This window comes from Neolamprologus brichardi, chromosome 2 (genome assembly GCF_056152115.1).
Source record: "Neolamprologus brichardi isolate AB-2024 chromosome 2, ASM5615211v1, whole genome shotgun sequence".
Taxonomy (NCBI): Eukaryota; Metazoa; Chordata; class Actinopteri; order Cichliformes; family Cichlidae; genus Neolamprologus; species Neolamprologus brichardi.
This window is the reverse complement of record NC_142105.1, coordinates 27454673-27469475: the sequence shown is the minus strand read 5'-3', so window position 1 is coordinate 27469475 and position 14803 is coordinate 27454673. Positions and strand designations below refer to the sequence as shown.

The 14803-nt window shown below is 40.3% G+C and overlaps 1 protein-coding gene across 2 annotated transcripts in view; it reads left to right on the top strand.

The window, feature by feature from the left end:
- LOC102779020 (protein diaphanous homolog 1-like) overlaps window positions 1-11146 on the top strand; it is a 44442-nt gene extending 33296 nt beyond the window's left edge. The window contains exons 12-18 of one of the 2 annotated variants that reach the window (XM_087850074.1): window positions 1138-1254; window positions 3363-3478; window positions 5229-5293; window positions 6676-6855; window positions 8858-9367; window positions 10756-10870; window positions 11027-11146. In XM_087850074.1, coding sequence (XP_087706200.1) covers window positions 1138-1254; window positions 3363-3478; window positions 5229-5293; window positions 6676-6855; window positions 8858-9367; window positions 10756-10870; window positions 11027-11073 — 1150 coding nt within the window. In that variant the 3' untranslated portion in view covers window positions 11074-11146. The remainder of the gene's footprint in view (window positions 1-1137; window positions 1255-3362; window positions 3479-5228; window positions 5294-6675; window positions 6856-8857; window positions 9368-10755; window positions 10871-11026) is intronic. The other variant, XM_006781408.3, reaches the window with a different exon arrangement.
- The last annotated feature ends 3657 nt before the right edge of the window (window positions 11147-14803 follow it).

Sequence of the window (14803 nt, the reverse complement as noted above, 5' to 3'; positions counted from 1 at the left end):
ACAAGAAGTTGATTACCTATTCATTTCTATTAATGTATTTGAACTTGATGGTTAATGTTACTGCTCATGCATTAACAATGTGGGAACATTAGACCTAAGGATTTAGTGCTTGAAAATCGGCATTTTATTTTTTCAAAGTACAAAGTACACTGTACTTCTCCCTGCTGCTCTTGACATGCAGTTCTGAATTTCAACACCAGATGTCTCCCAGGGGTTACCATCGCAGTGCATACAGAATGTTCTAATGAAGGAAGTGTGCTGGGCTAAGTGTATGAATTAAACACAGGAATATTCCAGTACAGACATTTGAAAACATGAACAAACAAGTCAGAGAACTAAATGGGTGTTAAAATTAAATCCTATCTTATACACTAGTGTCATTAAGATTAGGGTGCTTTAGAAATGTCCGTTTCTGTTTTTGAAGGGGGAAAAATATCTTAAATAACATTAAATTGATCAGAAATGTTGGTACTGACAGTTAATGGAATCATTAAATGAATCGCGTATGAATTTTAATGGAATGGCTACGTAGGCGTACAGAGACCCATTTTCAGCATCCTTAACTGCTGCATTCCAATGGCACATTGTGTTCCCTAATGCAAGTTTATTAGAAAATTGCTTCTAATTGTCCATAAGAAAAAAAACCCATTTGCAATTATGTTGGTGCAGCTGAAAACTGTTGTGCTGATTAAAGAATCAAAAAATGTCTAATTGAGTGTCTGCAGCGACAGCCTTTGTAGGTTTGATTATAGTCTCAGAAAGGCCAAAAAAATGATTAGTAACACAATGTGCTTTTGGAATACAGCTGAAAATAGTGCTCTGTACGCTGATGTAGATATTCCATTTAAAATGATAAGTGATTAATGATTTGTTTCATTATTCATTGTTATTTACAGCATTTCTGATCAATTTGTTTTTAATTAAAATAACAAATGTGCTTTTCTTTCAAGGACATTTCTGTGCGCCTGAATGTTTTGCCTCAATAGCCTGGTGGAAATAAAATGTAGCTGATGTTGGTGCAGAAGAGTGCACAGTTGTTGACTGTCATCTCTTTAGATGTTGTGTATGTGACTCTCATATTTGTGTTAAATTCTTCTATTGATCGTGTCTGTTGGGCCTTAACTGTTTTTGCTTCAATGATGTGAGGGACATATTTGAAATCTTGGTCAACACTGTGAAGGACTCCAAGGCCGAGGGCCACTTCCTGTCCCTGATGCAGCATCTACTACTGATCCGTAATGATTACTTGGCCAGGTAGCACGCACTCACATATACACTCACACATTCTCTTGCTCAAACTTAAAATGCAAAACAAGTTAAGCTGTTTTTTTCTGGCACTTGCCTATTGATGCTCTTTTGTTATGAAAATAACTTGCCATTATGTTTAATGAAATATAAAACAAGGCTAACCCCCCCCCCCCCCCCCCCCCCCCCCCCCTAGAATGACTGAGAAATTGAATTTCTTAGTTTATTTTCACTCCCAACAAAGTCCATGGACTTTTTACCCAACATATAGGAAGCTATATAACACGTCTCAAAGTTAATAAATCAGTTTTCCCAGGTGGACAGTGAAAAGCTGTGAGCAAGAGAAACAAAGCTTCCAAAATGCCAGGAAAACAAAGAGCGAGAGGGAGCTTTCATTTCTGCTTTTCTCTCCTTTCACGAACGTCTTCCTCCCTTCAGCACCTTCCTCCGTTTCATGTTTGTTTTCTAGACCTCTCTTCTAAAACATGAAAATTAATACATATGCAAAGAAGAAGTCCAATTTCATTTTAATAGAAATAAGCACCATCAATTCTTATCACAAGAAATATGCTAATGCCTCTGTGTGTTTTCCAAAGCCCTTGGAGTTTTAGCTAAAGAAACTGAATAATTAAATGACAAGACTGGAGTAGAATATTGTTAAAGACGAGTCAGGAGTTGTGCTGCATTGTGTATGTCCATCTTAACACTTGGAACAAAAATGTGCAGAGATGTAACTATTTCAGTTGAGGTGGTGGTGTTTGTCTTGTGTTTTCCTTGATGCTATCAGATAGGCAGGAAATTGTAGTTTATTTTTAACACAGTTTGGGGGATACGTTGCAAAGATGGAAAAGGTAGGCCGGTCCAAACAAATAGTCCCAGCTGGAGTCTTTTCAGCTCCCCCACCATCTCTTCCATCCTACGTTTCTTTCCTATTCAGCTTTTTCCGTCCAGGTGATCTAGAGAAACACAATAGAGGTGGTCTCTAATGGACTCCGCAGAGAGACAGGAAGTGAGGGTGGGAGGGAGAGCTGTAGAGTGCCTGAAAATACAACTTGGTAATTATAGAGACGAAAAGAGGAGGAAGGTGGAGGTTGAGACGATAATCAAGAAGAAATTGAGAATTGAGGTAAAACGCTGCATAGAGAACCTGCTGCTTTGAAAAACCACCAAGAGTTTAAAATGGGTAGTTTCAAATGTAGCTGATTACACTCATAGTACTGAGAATACTGTGTATGCAGACTGTAGGGCTTAATATTTATTATTAGTTTATGCTCATTTGATTGTGATTTACCCAAATATAGGTTTGGAACAACCAAAACTGCCTTGTCTGATTAAACCCAATGTCTAAATGTAATAAATTTGACCTCATGAAGAATGACAGAATTCAGATTTAGCCAAATACAAATTTATTTCTTTTTGCTTAAACGCTTTTAAGAAATGACACTAGATGTCTCTCTTGCTCCACGGATAAATCTGAGCTTTAAGAAAAAAAAAATTCAAGTAAAGGAGTGGAATAAGTGTTAGACAAAGGCAGAATGACTAAGAGAGAGACCAGTGAGGGAAGGAGACAGAATAAATAAAGTATTGAGTTTTGACTCTGGCAGCATCTAATGGGGTCAGGGGATAAGACACCTCCAAAATTGAGTGTCTGTGTGAAGTTGGCTTCATCAGACATGGGGTGCTGGGCATAAACCAGCACACTCTTACGAAAACATTTGAACACAATCAATCTTTGTGACAAGAAACTCAAACTGTCATCCTCACACAGACAGCCAATCTCAGTTGCTAAGACAGAGTGACAAAGGATGTGTGTGCACACATTTGTCTGCACAGATGAACGTATTTGTTCTTTGTCAGTCCAGTCCTAAAACAAATATGTGCCAGATTTCTTATAGAGCAGTTGGTTTGACACTGGTATCATTAACCACATACATTTGTTGAAACTTATGAAATATGTGTATTCTGAGTGACAGTTTTGTTTTTTCCAAGTATCACACACGAGTTCAGATTCTCCCTGTCCTCTCATCAAATGTTATCCTCATATGGCTCTTTATTTCTTTCTCTCTCTCTCTCCTAATCCATTTGTCTGTAAACCCATCTCTCCCTGTTTCCCGCAGGCCTCAATACTACAAGTTGATAGATGAGTGTATCTCTCAGATCGTACTGCGCAGGAATGGAACAGACCCTGACTTCAAGTGCCGTAACCTCCGCTTCAACATCGAAGGCTTGATAGGTGGGTTGTTAAACAGAAACATACATGTTCATGCCCCCAGTGCCACAGTTGCTGTGTTGGTATCAATGGCAGTATACTTCAACCATTCATTTAGCACAAGTCTCAGAAACACCACAGGGTGGCGCCAGAGAGTGAGTGTGCATTAGTTTGGGGTAAATTGTGTTAGAGGTTTTAGCACAATTTTTCAAGTGACTTTTTTCACTCAGTTGTTCCAAAGTTTGAATTTGCTTACATGGTAACTTTTAGGTTTGATAGGTGTGGTTTTAAATGTATTAATACCATACATTTAACAAAAACCATTAAAATGCAGTAAAAAGTAAATTGGTGTTTGAAATGAATTTCAGTTTAGTTCTTTTGGAAAGTTAAGTGGTGAGCACTAGTATGTGTGCACTTGGATTTGCTGACTTGAGAGGTGGTTGTAAACAATGACTTTAGTAACCTAAACCACAACAAAATAAAGGTGTGGGCCATGTCTCAGGAGTTCAGTGCTCTTTATGGCAGGTTTCCTTTGCTCACCGCAGGAGGCTCTAATTGCACTGCTTCTAAATGTGTCCTGAGACACACACAGGCTGGCTGGCCTCCTTTAAGGCTGCCAGAGTTATTATTGGTGGAAAGCAGCCCAATTCTGCCCTGCATGCATTATTTAGTGTTTTTCTTTGAACTCTGAAATTCAGCACAGTTTGTTTTCCTACATTCTGTCTCCCTTAGTGCTCTCTATTCGAAGTTTGTCCCATTTAGCCTAGCCACCATTACACACTCACCCCCCTACCCCCCGCACACACAAATCCATTGCACAATAAACTCGTGCACAAATGCACACTGTAATTTTTATGTGGGTGAGTATATTATTGTGAGGTTCTTTCAACTGCGAAAATCATTCAGTTTAATTTTGCCTGCCTTGCTGCCTTGCTTGCTAGCTTATAGATATGCAGTATCTAGTATAAGATTCAGCTGCTTTTTCCGCAGCCCAATTTTCATTGCAGCTGAAGATTCACACTTCACATTTCCAGTCTGTAGGGTTCACGTTTCAGTTCACATAATTTCTTCAATTTCTATTTTAGCTTTTCACAGCCTTCTATCTTTTCTATCTCTCTGCTTGATCCTCTCCCTGCTGGGCATCATGATTAGCTTTCTTTGATCCTGTGACATTGTGGCATTCATCTTCATGTTAATTAGCTCTTTTACTGCACATGCTTGTTAAGCCCTTCAGCACTGAACCACCTGTAAACCCTGCAATTATTCTGTAAAAGTACCCTGTTGGTCAGGCTGTGTCCTTCTCACCCTGTCCCCTGCAAAATAGTCTGGAAGTAAGACATTATCTGTCTTTTATTTTATCAGTCTTGGTAACTGTAAGAATTCTAAGTAAAGCGTTGTGTTTCGCAGAGAGAAATTAATGGGCTCTGACCTTTTGTCAAACAAAGGTGTACTAAGGCTTAGCAGTTAATGTTGGGTAGAAGCAGCATGCATGCAACACAAAGCATCAGATTGTAATGAGATGCCTCCACAATCGTCTCAGATCTTAACTTTGAGTAGTGTGATACGGGGGAAAAAAATGGGGAGACAGATGGGGTGTGTGTGTGTGCATCTGTTTGTAAATTCATGTGAACACACAGCATGTGCCAGACTGAAAGGTACAATGTCTTCACGGTCACACACATGCAGGTGTGCTGTCAAGACCCTTATCTTATCTACCACCTCTTTTCCTCCTTATCTTCTCCTATCCTCTGTCCTTAATCTTTTTTGTTCCCAGACAATATGGTGGACAAGACCAAGGTGGAAACCAGCGAAGCAAAAGCCTCTGAACTGGAAAAGAAGGTGAAACACAAAGAGATTTATACACATAGATAGATGGGAATACCTTACACACGTGCATACACACTAACACATCAGCCCAGAGGCCTGCAAGCGATTACAGTCATATTAGACAGAAAAGAAAATCACACATTGTCAAAGTTAACATTTCCCCTTATACATGCAAACACAATGGGATTGAAATGAAATTCTGTGCAACCACTGTTTGTCTGACATGGGCTGACAAATGTTTAAAGAAAAAAAAAAAGGTGGGTGGTGGGGGTGCAGAAAGTGACTAAGAAAATAAGCATACATATGTCTAACAGCCACCTGACAGATAAGTATTCTTACAGGCAAGCAGAAAACATACACAGCACACATGCATTCACACAAGAGGGGTAAATGCCTTGATAGTGGTGTGCTGCTACCCTGATGTTTCTGTCTCAGTGACAGCATAATTGCAAAGAGAGAGCTCAAACTAGCCTTCATTCATGCACACATAAAGACGTGCAGTCTCACACGGGATCATATCAATTGAATGTGCAACATCCACAAAAGCATCCATTACTTCTACAACATTGGATTCATTTTCATTGACCACACACACACACACCACAGTTCTAGTTGTGCATGATGGGGTAATTGCAGGCAGTCTCTTTGGCAGGAATTAGGAAAAAGGATGACAGCGGGAGTAACGGATCTGCTGTCTGCAAATTAAACAGCCATGTGTGTCTGTGTGTTCATGTGTTCATCTCTTTAAATACTCTTATCCTGTTTGTCAAGTGTCCTGACTGTAAAATCTGTGCAAATTTATACATGGGAGATTTTTTTCTTCTTCTTAATGTAAGTAGTTTTTAAGTTCTCCCCCATGGAGGGGAATGGTTTGAAATATAAGTGAGAAGTGAGTTCATACAAATGCACTCAAGCATCCTAACTCAGTAATTGACACTAATTTGCAGTGTAAATTATACAATGAAACTGAAGGCTCTAGACTAAGAAATGGCTTCAACAGGTCTTTGAAATATGGAGACTGCTGCCTTTTTCATTTGCCACAAAATCCAGGGCATAAAAACGTGTTATGTTGGATGCTTTTTGTGGGTCCACATAAGTGTTAAGTATTCTCTTCTCTTAAGCACAAAAAAATATTCACATTAGAGTTTATGCTTAAGTATGCAACTATTAATTTTGTAATAATTGCAAACATATTAGGCCGAGAACTTTCACAGCAATAAAATGATGCAATCCAGGAACGAGTGAGACAAGTGTCTTCAGTGAAAATTGAGAAAAAAGATAAAGAACCTTGAAATTGACCACTACGTAAAAATTGTAAAGCCATTTATCCAGCGCTTTTTAGGTTAACTAAGACGGAGTCTGTTTCTAACTATGACCCTTTACATATGTATTAGCTGGATGCAGAATTGACGGCACGCCACGAGTTGCAGGTGGAGCTGAAGAAATTGGAGAGCGACTATGAACAGAAGTTGCAGGACCTGAGCCAAGAGAAGGAACAGCTTGCCACATCTAAGCAGGAGCGGGAAAAGGAAAACCAGGGACTACAGGAACAGCTAGGCAACTTGAAAACACAGGTACACACAATCTGTATAGAGGTGATTTTTAAGTATAAGATGTTTGGATTTTAGTGCATTAACTCCTCTCACATTCACATATGTATAATTGATGCACTGCACAGTGAAGTAAAGTCATGTAGAACCCAGTGTCAAACTTCTTTGTGACAGGTTGACTGGCACAAGCACCTCATATAATGTTAGCATCACTGTTTCTTGCCAGTTTTTTTGTAAAAGCAAACAAAACTTAAGGACAGGATAAATAAAGACTGAGTCAGATAATCGAATCAGTGCGCTTTAATGTGCTGGAAGGCCATACACACAAAATGACTGTTAAAGCTGTATGAAGTAAAATATTCAAGGCTTGGAGAAACACAGTATTGTAAGTCTAAGCACCACAAAGTATTGCAACATCTATGCACACCTACACAAACACAGAAGCCCCCTGGCCTTGAATTATTTTTCCAATTGGCATAAAAAAAAGGAAGGAACTAACAGTATATTGTAAGAGTAAGCCAAATCCTTTACAGATTGGGAATCTCAATGAAAAACATGGAAAGTAGGGGAATGAGACTATAAAGAGTAACTTTAAAAAAGAAAGCAGAAGAAAGGGAAACGATGGCGATGGGCAAAACAGAATTTTTAAGTCCAAGATAAACATGCTGTGTGTGTGTCTGTGTGTTTCTGTGTGCACGTACACACACACACATACAGTTGGGAGGCAAAGATGAGGATTGTTTGGCTGTCAGTGTCCTGCTGCCACACCAGCTGGACTCTGCCTCAGAGTGACACCCAAACTAACAAACACACCAAGTGACCCAGAACAGTCTGCCTCTGTGCATGTGTGCTCGTAACCACATGATGATGTTCCTGTGTTTGTGTGTGTGCGCCTGTGTTTATCTGTCGGTTAGAGACCAACACAACTTCCAAAATGAGCTTCATCCAGTGTGGCTGGTGCCAGCAGAGTCATCATCTCACTACACAAAAGCCCAAACATGCACACACAAACACACACATACACAGTTGTCCAAAGCATTAACAGCATCACGAGCCAGGCATCAAACAAGCTTCTCATACTAAGATGGCTCACTTTGTCTGTGTTTGAGGTACTGCCCATCGAAGATTTCTTCACATGTAGAGATCTCTCACTGTGCCTTCGTGTGATGCTGTGCCCAATTTTTCATCTGCTGCCTCACTAAGAAATCCTGCCTCAGAGCCTCTTTGTCTGTTACCGTCTTCCTTTCAAAGTCCAAGGGAGTGACATGGACAATTTGTTACACTGCATACAGACATTCTTTCACATACCCATACACATTATGTACACTTGATACACCTAAGAACCTATAAAGGAAATAAACTCCCCGATACTAAATCCATAGATTTCCATCAGAACCATTATCTGCTCTTATTAGCTGCCAACTTTAATAACTTGGGCAGTTTTCTCAAGAATTGTCATCTCACTGATGTAAATACTGTAGTCAGTATTTCAATGTTGAAATGAAAAATTGATTTCAGCTGACTTATAATTCAGAAGTTTGTCTTCCTTTTTAAAAGTTTTTCTTCTGAATTCTTCTGTGGACTTAATTCCCTCCTGCCATGGTTTTCTCTATGTGCCTCATTTGTCTCCATCTCTCATGAAACTTTATCAGACCCAGGCTCTGATCATAATTCCCTATTTTTGTTTCCTTTCTTCAGTTTTCATGTCTTTTATATTGGAAGAAAAACTTGCAAATTTGAAAATGGTCAATATTAAAATTAATGTAAATTCCAGGAACTTGTCATCAGGGATACTCGTAACATTCTGCAATGGGCCTACTTATGTAAACAGACAGACTAGGACCCAGTCAATAACAATCAATATTCATTAGGCAAGCAAACAAATATTTCAATGACTCGTTTTATTTTTCGAAATAGTAATAAATAATGTGTTAATGGCATTACTTTGGTAAAGTGTAATCTCAGCATTAAATAGTTGTAAAAACCTATATTATTATTTATGTTAAATCTGCTTATTTCCCTTTAGATTGAAAAGTTGTCTAAGGATTTGGAAGAGGCAAAAACTAAGGTGATCACTGTTACCGTTCCTGTGCCAACACCTGTATTTCCCCCTCCGCCACCTCCCCCTCCACTCCCAGGCCAAAATGCAGGTATACCTCCACCTCCACCACCTCTACCAAACGTAACATTTCCCCGAGCCGCGCAGGGTCCTCCTTTACCGGGTAATGCTGGTATTCCTCCACCTCCACCCCCTTTACCTGGCATGCCTGGACCCCCACCACCTCCACCCCTCCCTGGCATGCCAGGACCACCACCACCTCCACCCCTCCCTGGCATGCCAGGACCACCACCACCACCACCACCACCTGGAGGTCCGGGTATTCCTCCTCCACCCCCAGGTCCAGGGATGCCTCCACCTCCACTATTTGCCATGGGGGGCTGGGGTGCCCCTGCACCACCAGCACTGCCATTTGGGCTCAAGGCTAAGAAGGAGTACAAGCCTGAGGTTCAGTTGAAGAGAGCCAACTGGAGTAAGGTCAGTCTTACAGCAGTTCACTCTGTTTTTAATTTTAAATTTTCCATCACCTATGTCATACTGCAAATTTTGAGTAAAGGGCAATGCAGGTGCCTTTTCACACTTTTTTCATTGTAAATGAACCAAGATGACTCAAAATACAACTTAAAGCGTGGGTAATTTCTTCCACATATGTTTGAATATGGCCCAAAAAATGAAGCATAATTGAAGAAGTTGTCTTTGCTTTTGATCATCATCTTCTGTCTTGATGCCAAAAATCATGCCAATTTTCAAAATGTGTTGCTTGTCATCTAACATAACATGCTGTTATTCAGCTCCTCATTATCACACAAACTGCTTGAGTAAAAATGGGCAGGGAATCTAAATAATTCAGTTTGTATGTCACAGCGTGCAAAAAATGAAAAGTGGAGCTTAAACAGCAGGATCTTGACCTAAAGTGACTTTCATTCATACGTGTATCTCATGACTATGTGCCTCATGTTCTTCTCCTCCCTCTCATCTGTGATGGTTAAAACATCAAAACGGCCCTCTGTCTTTCTTTAGCCTAAAGCTACTGTTTAATGGCTTCAACAGACTTCATCAGCATTTAGCTTCTCTCTCTCTTCCTCGCTCTCTCTCCCTCGCTTTCTCTCTGGTGAGAGTGTTTGACGAGGATGTCACAGAAATTGCTTTTTAATAAGCCTTCTTCTTTTAACTGCACCACTGAAAGATAATTAAATTGCTGCTAGAAAGGACAGTATTCTTTTGTAATTTAAATTAACTTTTTTTTTTCCAGGCTTGGTCTCATCCTCCTTTTTGCATGCTCTCTTGCTTTCTTTCTTGCTCCTTAAGCTCATCCCCATATCACATTTCCTTTCCTTACTGTCTTTTCTGTCCTATACCCATCCTTGAGGCTTTGTCCATAATGAAAGGCCTGATATCTGTAAATTTACTACCACTTTTTCTCACTTGCTCTCCATTTCCCTTTTTCTCTTTCTCTTTTTTAATAAGAGCGTTTAGAAAGTGAAGAAAATGTATGCACAGTTAATTGTGAGAAAGCACCAAATGGGGGAGGGAAAAAGTAGAAGTCTTTGCATTTTGGTGCACAAGGCTCTGAAGCTATAGATGCTTTGTTGTCAAGACAGTGTGGGACGATTAACGAAAATGAGTACTTATTTGCCCTTTGTGTCTTTCTTCCTTTCTCCTCTTCTCCCTCTGTTTTCACACTACTGCCGCTTCCTTTTCTTCTAATGAGTTTCTTTATCTGCTCATTGTTCACAAGGTGCATAGATGACCAATTTCTGTGAAAATTGAGTCAATTTGTTATCATTATCTAACACAACTAATTTGTTACTCATTTAGTAGCTCTCTGTCTTTCACACCTTAAACATGACACCTTCCTCTTTTAGATCGGACCTGAGGACCTCTCAGAAAATAGCTTCTGGATCAACGCGAAAGAAGACCAATTTGAAAATAATGAACTCTTTGCCAAACTTACCTTAACGTTTTCTTCGCAGACAAAAAGTAAGTGTGTGACTTGTCTTTTTAACTGCTCACTTTTATCATATTGTGTTTCATAATAATGAACAATGCCTTACTTTGCTTCTCTCCCCTCCCACGTCTGCCCCCTATCTAATGGGCTTCATGTCTATTTTGATCTTCCTGCTCTGCTTCCATCAGCCACTAAAGGTAAGAATAACAGATGCACACTTCCATTTTTCTTTTAGTCCTTTCTTCATACATCTTGTCCAGTGTTTCTCACCTTTTCTTTTTCTCCTTGGAGGAAACACTGCACATATATTATTCATAAATGCCATGTCAAAACAGCATCTCACATTAGTTCATGAATAAACCAATCGCACGTTTATCTGTATATGTGTTCATCTCCCCAACGTGCCCGTGACTTGTTTTGTTGAGACTCACTACTGGGTGAGATGCATTGGTACTTGGAGTCATAGAGGGAGATGAACAAAGGGAGAAATAAGGAGAAGGTCACTGATGTCCTTTGACTTGCCACCTGCTGTCCTGGCACAAAGCGCTGACACATGGGTGTACACACACCTGTCCACTCCTATCACCTTGTCCCAGTGTCACAGAGCCTTCTGGTCCAACTCCTCCATATTCAAATCCTAACCAAGGCACCCAGAACTCCCAGACAGTATGTGCTGTGTGTTTAAGGCCATCTGACCTTCACATTCAGTCTGAGCACATGTCAAATACTCACACACACGCACATGCACATGCGCTTGCTCGCATCATATACATAAACAGGAGCGTCCTTGCACGCTTGGCTGATGCTAGCTCATGATGTGGCTTAAATGTCAGCGTTGGCAGCTGTCCCATCTGCATTCACCTGTATGGCAAGTTCTAACGCCTGCCTGTCACTCCATAATTTGACCCCTCCCCAACTCACTTTGGCCCATGCGCCCATGCCTCCTCTTTTTATTGGCCAAGACAGCCGCCTGTTCTGGATGATGTCTAATAACCTTTTCTGAGTGCTGTGTATAAAGACACCGTGGCCTTTACATAGCCACACACCTGTCTGTATGTCTGCCTGTGTGGGTGAGGGGTGGGGAGTTGTTGATTTCCTGGGCGTGTTTTGATAGTTGCGAATAGAACATTAATTGGCACTAAATTGGGAATTTGTGTGCCCTTTCAATCAATTTATTCTGTGCTGTTTCTTTTCCATATATGTTTGTGTATTTGTCATAGCACATGCCTATCAGTATCACACAACCAACTTAGTGGGCATGTAAATAATCTTGACTCCTTGTCCTTCTTTCGCTTGCTTAAATACACCCCTCAAGATCGACATTCCTTTTGACCTCACCCTTCTTACCCTTTACCTCTGAGACCGCAGATTCACTCTTCCTCATCTGCCTCTTCTTCCTCCTCCTGTGCCGTCCATTCCTCGTTAGCCACTAAAAACTGACTGACACTACACCGAGCCACCGCTGACCCTCTCTGACCCTTTTCTCCATCAGCTGCCCAGCAGCTGGATTTTGCAAGCACACAGACACCCACACAGGAAAAACAACACAGGGAGGCGGGTAGTGTGCTCAGGGCAGGGTCAGAGGTGTTGACCTCTGCTGCATGCTCGAAGAGCAGAGAGCTGATGGTGGGACACACGCCCACTGGCTACACACAGCTCTCATGGACAAAATGCAACACTCTCACACACTCGTGCTCTTTAACACAGTTGTGTATCCATGAGTTTAGAGGACATTACACAAACTAACATTTATTTCCTGGAGATTTACTCTATGCTTAAGCATTAGTGCTACTTGTCTAACCTTACCCAAAATCCTATTATACACCTAAACTCAACACGACTTCACCCTAAGATTTAATGCTTTAAAATATGGCAACTGGCTGCTTTTTTTTTTTTTTTTTTTGTACATCCATAACACATGAGAAAAGATTTAGCTCACCTATAAATTGTTTTGTCTGGACAGAGATATGAAAATGTATGGAAATGTAATTTAACTTTTGATGTTTTCCCTGTTTGTTCTCTATATATCTGTTTACTCGCATTGAAAACAGGGTGAGGTTCAGGAAATCGGCTTAGGACTGTTATCAGTCCTCTTTCTCTTTAGATACTGAATGTCAGAATTTAACTAAATATATGCCACAATGCTGCACAAATTTCAGAGATAAGCAAAAACTTCGTGGTCTAGATCAGGTGACGTGATCTTAATTGTCCACTTTAAGTGGATTCTGCTGCAGCAGTATCAGTTATGTTACAATTTATCTGCAGCTAAAGGTAGTTTCAGTGTTTGAGATGCTGCAGTGCCTGATATTATGGTTCGAGGTACATTTAAAGTAACTGGTGTCTTTGTTTCACTAAGAATGCATTCTGCACTTTATCATGTAACTGTGGAGTTTGGCTGATATTGGTACGAGACACTTCGCTGTTACATTGTACAGCTTTACAGCTTGACATTGATTTTTGTAAGCTTTATTTAGAATACTGACCAAAATGTACTTATAAGTAACTACCCACATTCTACTGATGTATTAATGGAGAACTAGTGCTATTATACTGCCAGATATGTGTAAGAAGAAAGCTTTTTTCCCTTATTGTTGTATGCAAGTGTAAAGGCTTGTACAAAGATCAGACTATGACCTATGTTTGGCTTTGAAGTTGTTTGAGTTTTGAGTTTTGGCAGGAGACTTTTTTGGCACATTCTCCCTTAAGCAAGATAAGCATTTCATTTTGTTTTTATTTCTTCTCTTAATTCGTTTTTTAAACAAATACTATTGGAGGATCAGAAAAAATGTTTCTTTTTTTTTAATGAATACTTTTTTGGAAAAGTACAGGTGGACAGTGACAATACCAGAGCTCAGACGCTGTTCATCTAGTATCAGTATATATAACCTGAACTGTCCTTTTTTTCACTTTTGCAGTCAGCGTGTTTGATAGCAGGTGCCTTTTGAAGTCGGCACCTCAGATAGCCCAATTAGCGAAAGAATGAGAGAGAGAGAGTGGGAGACAGAAAGGAGATGGTGGGTGAAATAAAAGAAGCTTGAGCAGAGGGAAAGGCTGGACTAGGGGGAGCGGTGGTGATTAATTTGATTCGGGAGAGAAAAGGGCCAGGAGCATATATAGTTATTAATCCTCATAATGGGAGGATCATTTTCATATCCCAATTCTCCAGCCTTTACACCCTTACCTCTTCTCTGTCTCAGTCTCGACTGCTGTGTTTCTGTGCTCTGTTGTGGTATGTCGTCCTCATTTGTCATTATGGTGGAGATTCTCCCACCCAAAGGAGGCCCATTGTCGTGCTATCCACTGTGTATCGCTGCATAACACACCTACACATGTAACTGCACCTTTATGTTTCGCATTCACTTTCTATAAATTACAAAAACGTTAATCGTGTATGTTTGTCAGCACAAGGGTCCCTGTATGCTGGTGTGCTCGACAGAGTGGGTGGGTGAGCTCAGCCACATTTACAGACCAATTATAATAAGCCTTTTGATCTCCCTGTGTTCTGACGAAATCAATTTCCTTCTCTGTAGGTGTGTGTGTGTGTGTTCTCTGTAGGTGTTTATGTGTGTCAATGCATGCACGTATTAGCTGAGTTTTAACTTGGGTCTACTCTGTTCACTTTTCACTTTAATGAGCCAGAAATCAGCAAGAAAGTGCATGCTGTGTGTGTCTGTGTGTGTGTCTGTTTGCATGCATGCCTGGGGCCCTCACCAGGGTTGTAGACCAATCAGTTAAAGGGATGAGAGATGTAATATATCAGCAATAAAAGACCAAGAGGCATAGAGAATGATGGTGCCATGTTGATTAGAGCATTACATCTTCTGCTAGACAGAGTTCACAACATTTGTTACTTGTTTGTGTTACAGTATACAGGCTCAAGGTCATTGCAAGTTGAAGAAATATTTCCATACTAATGAAGTGACTTAAGCAGACTCCTGCTCCTACAGCACAGTTGTTTACAACAG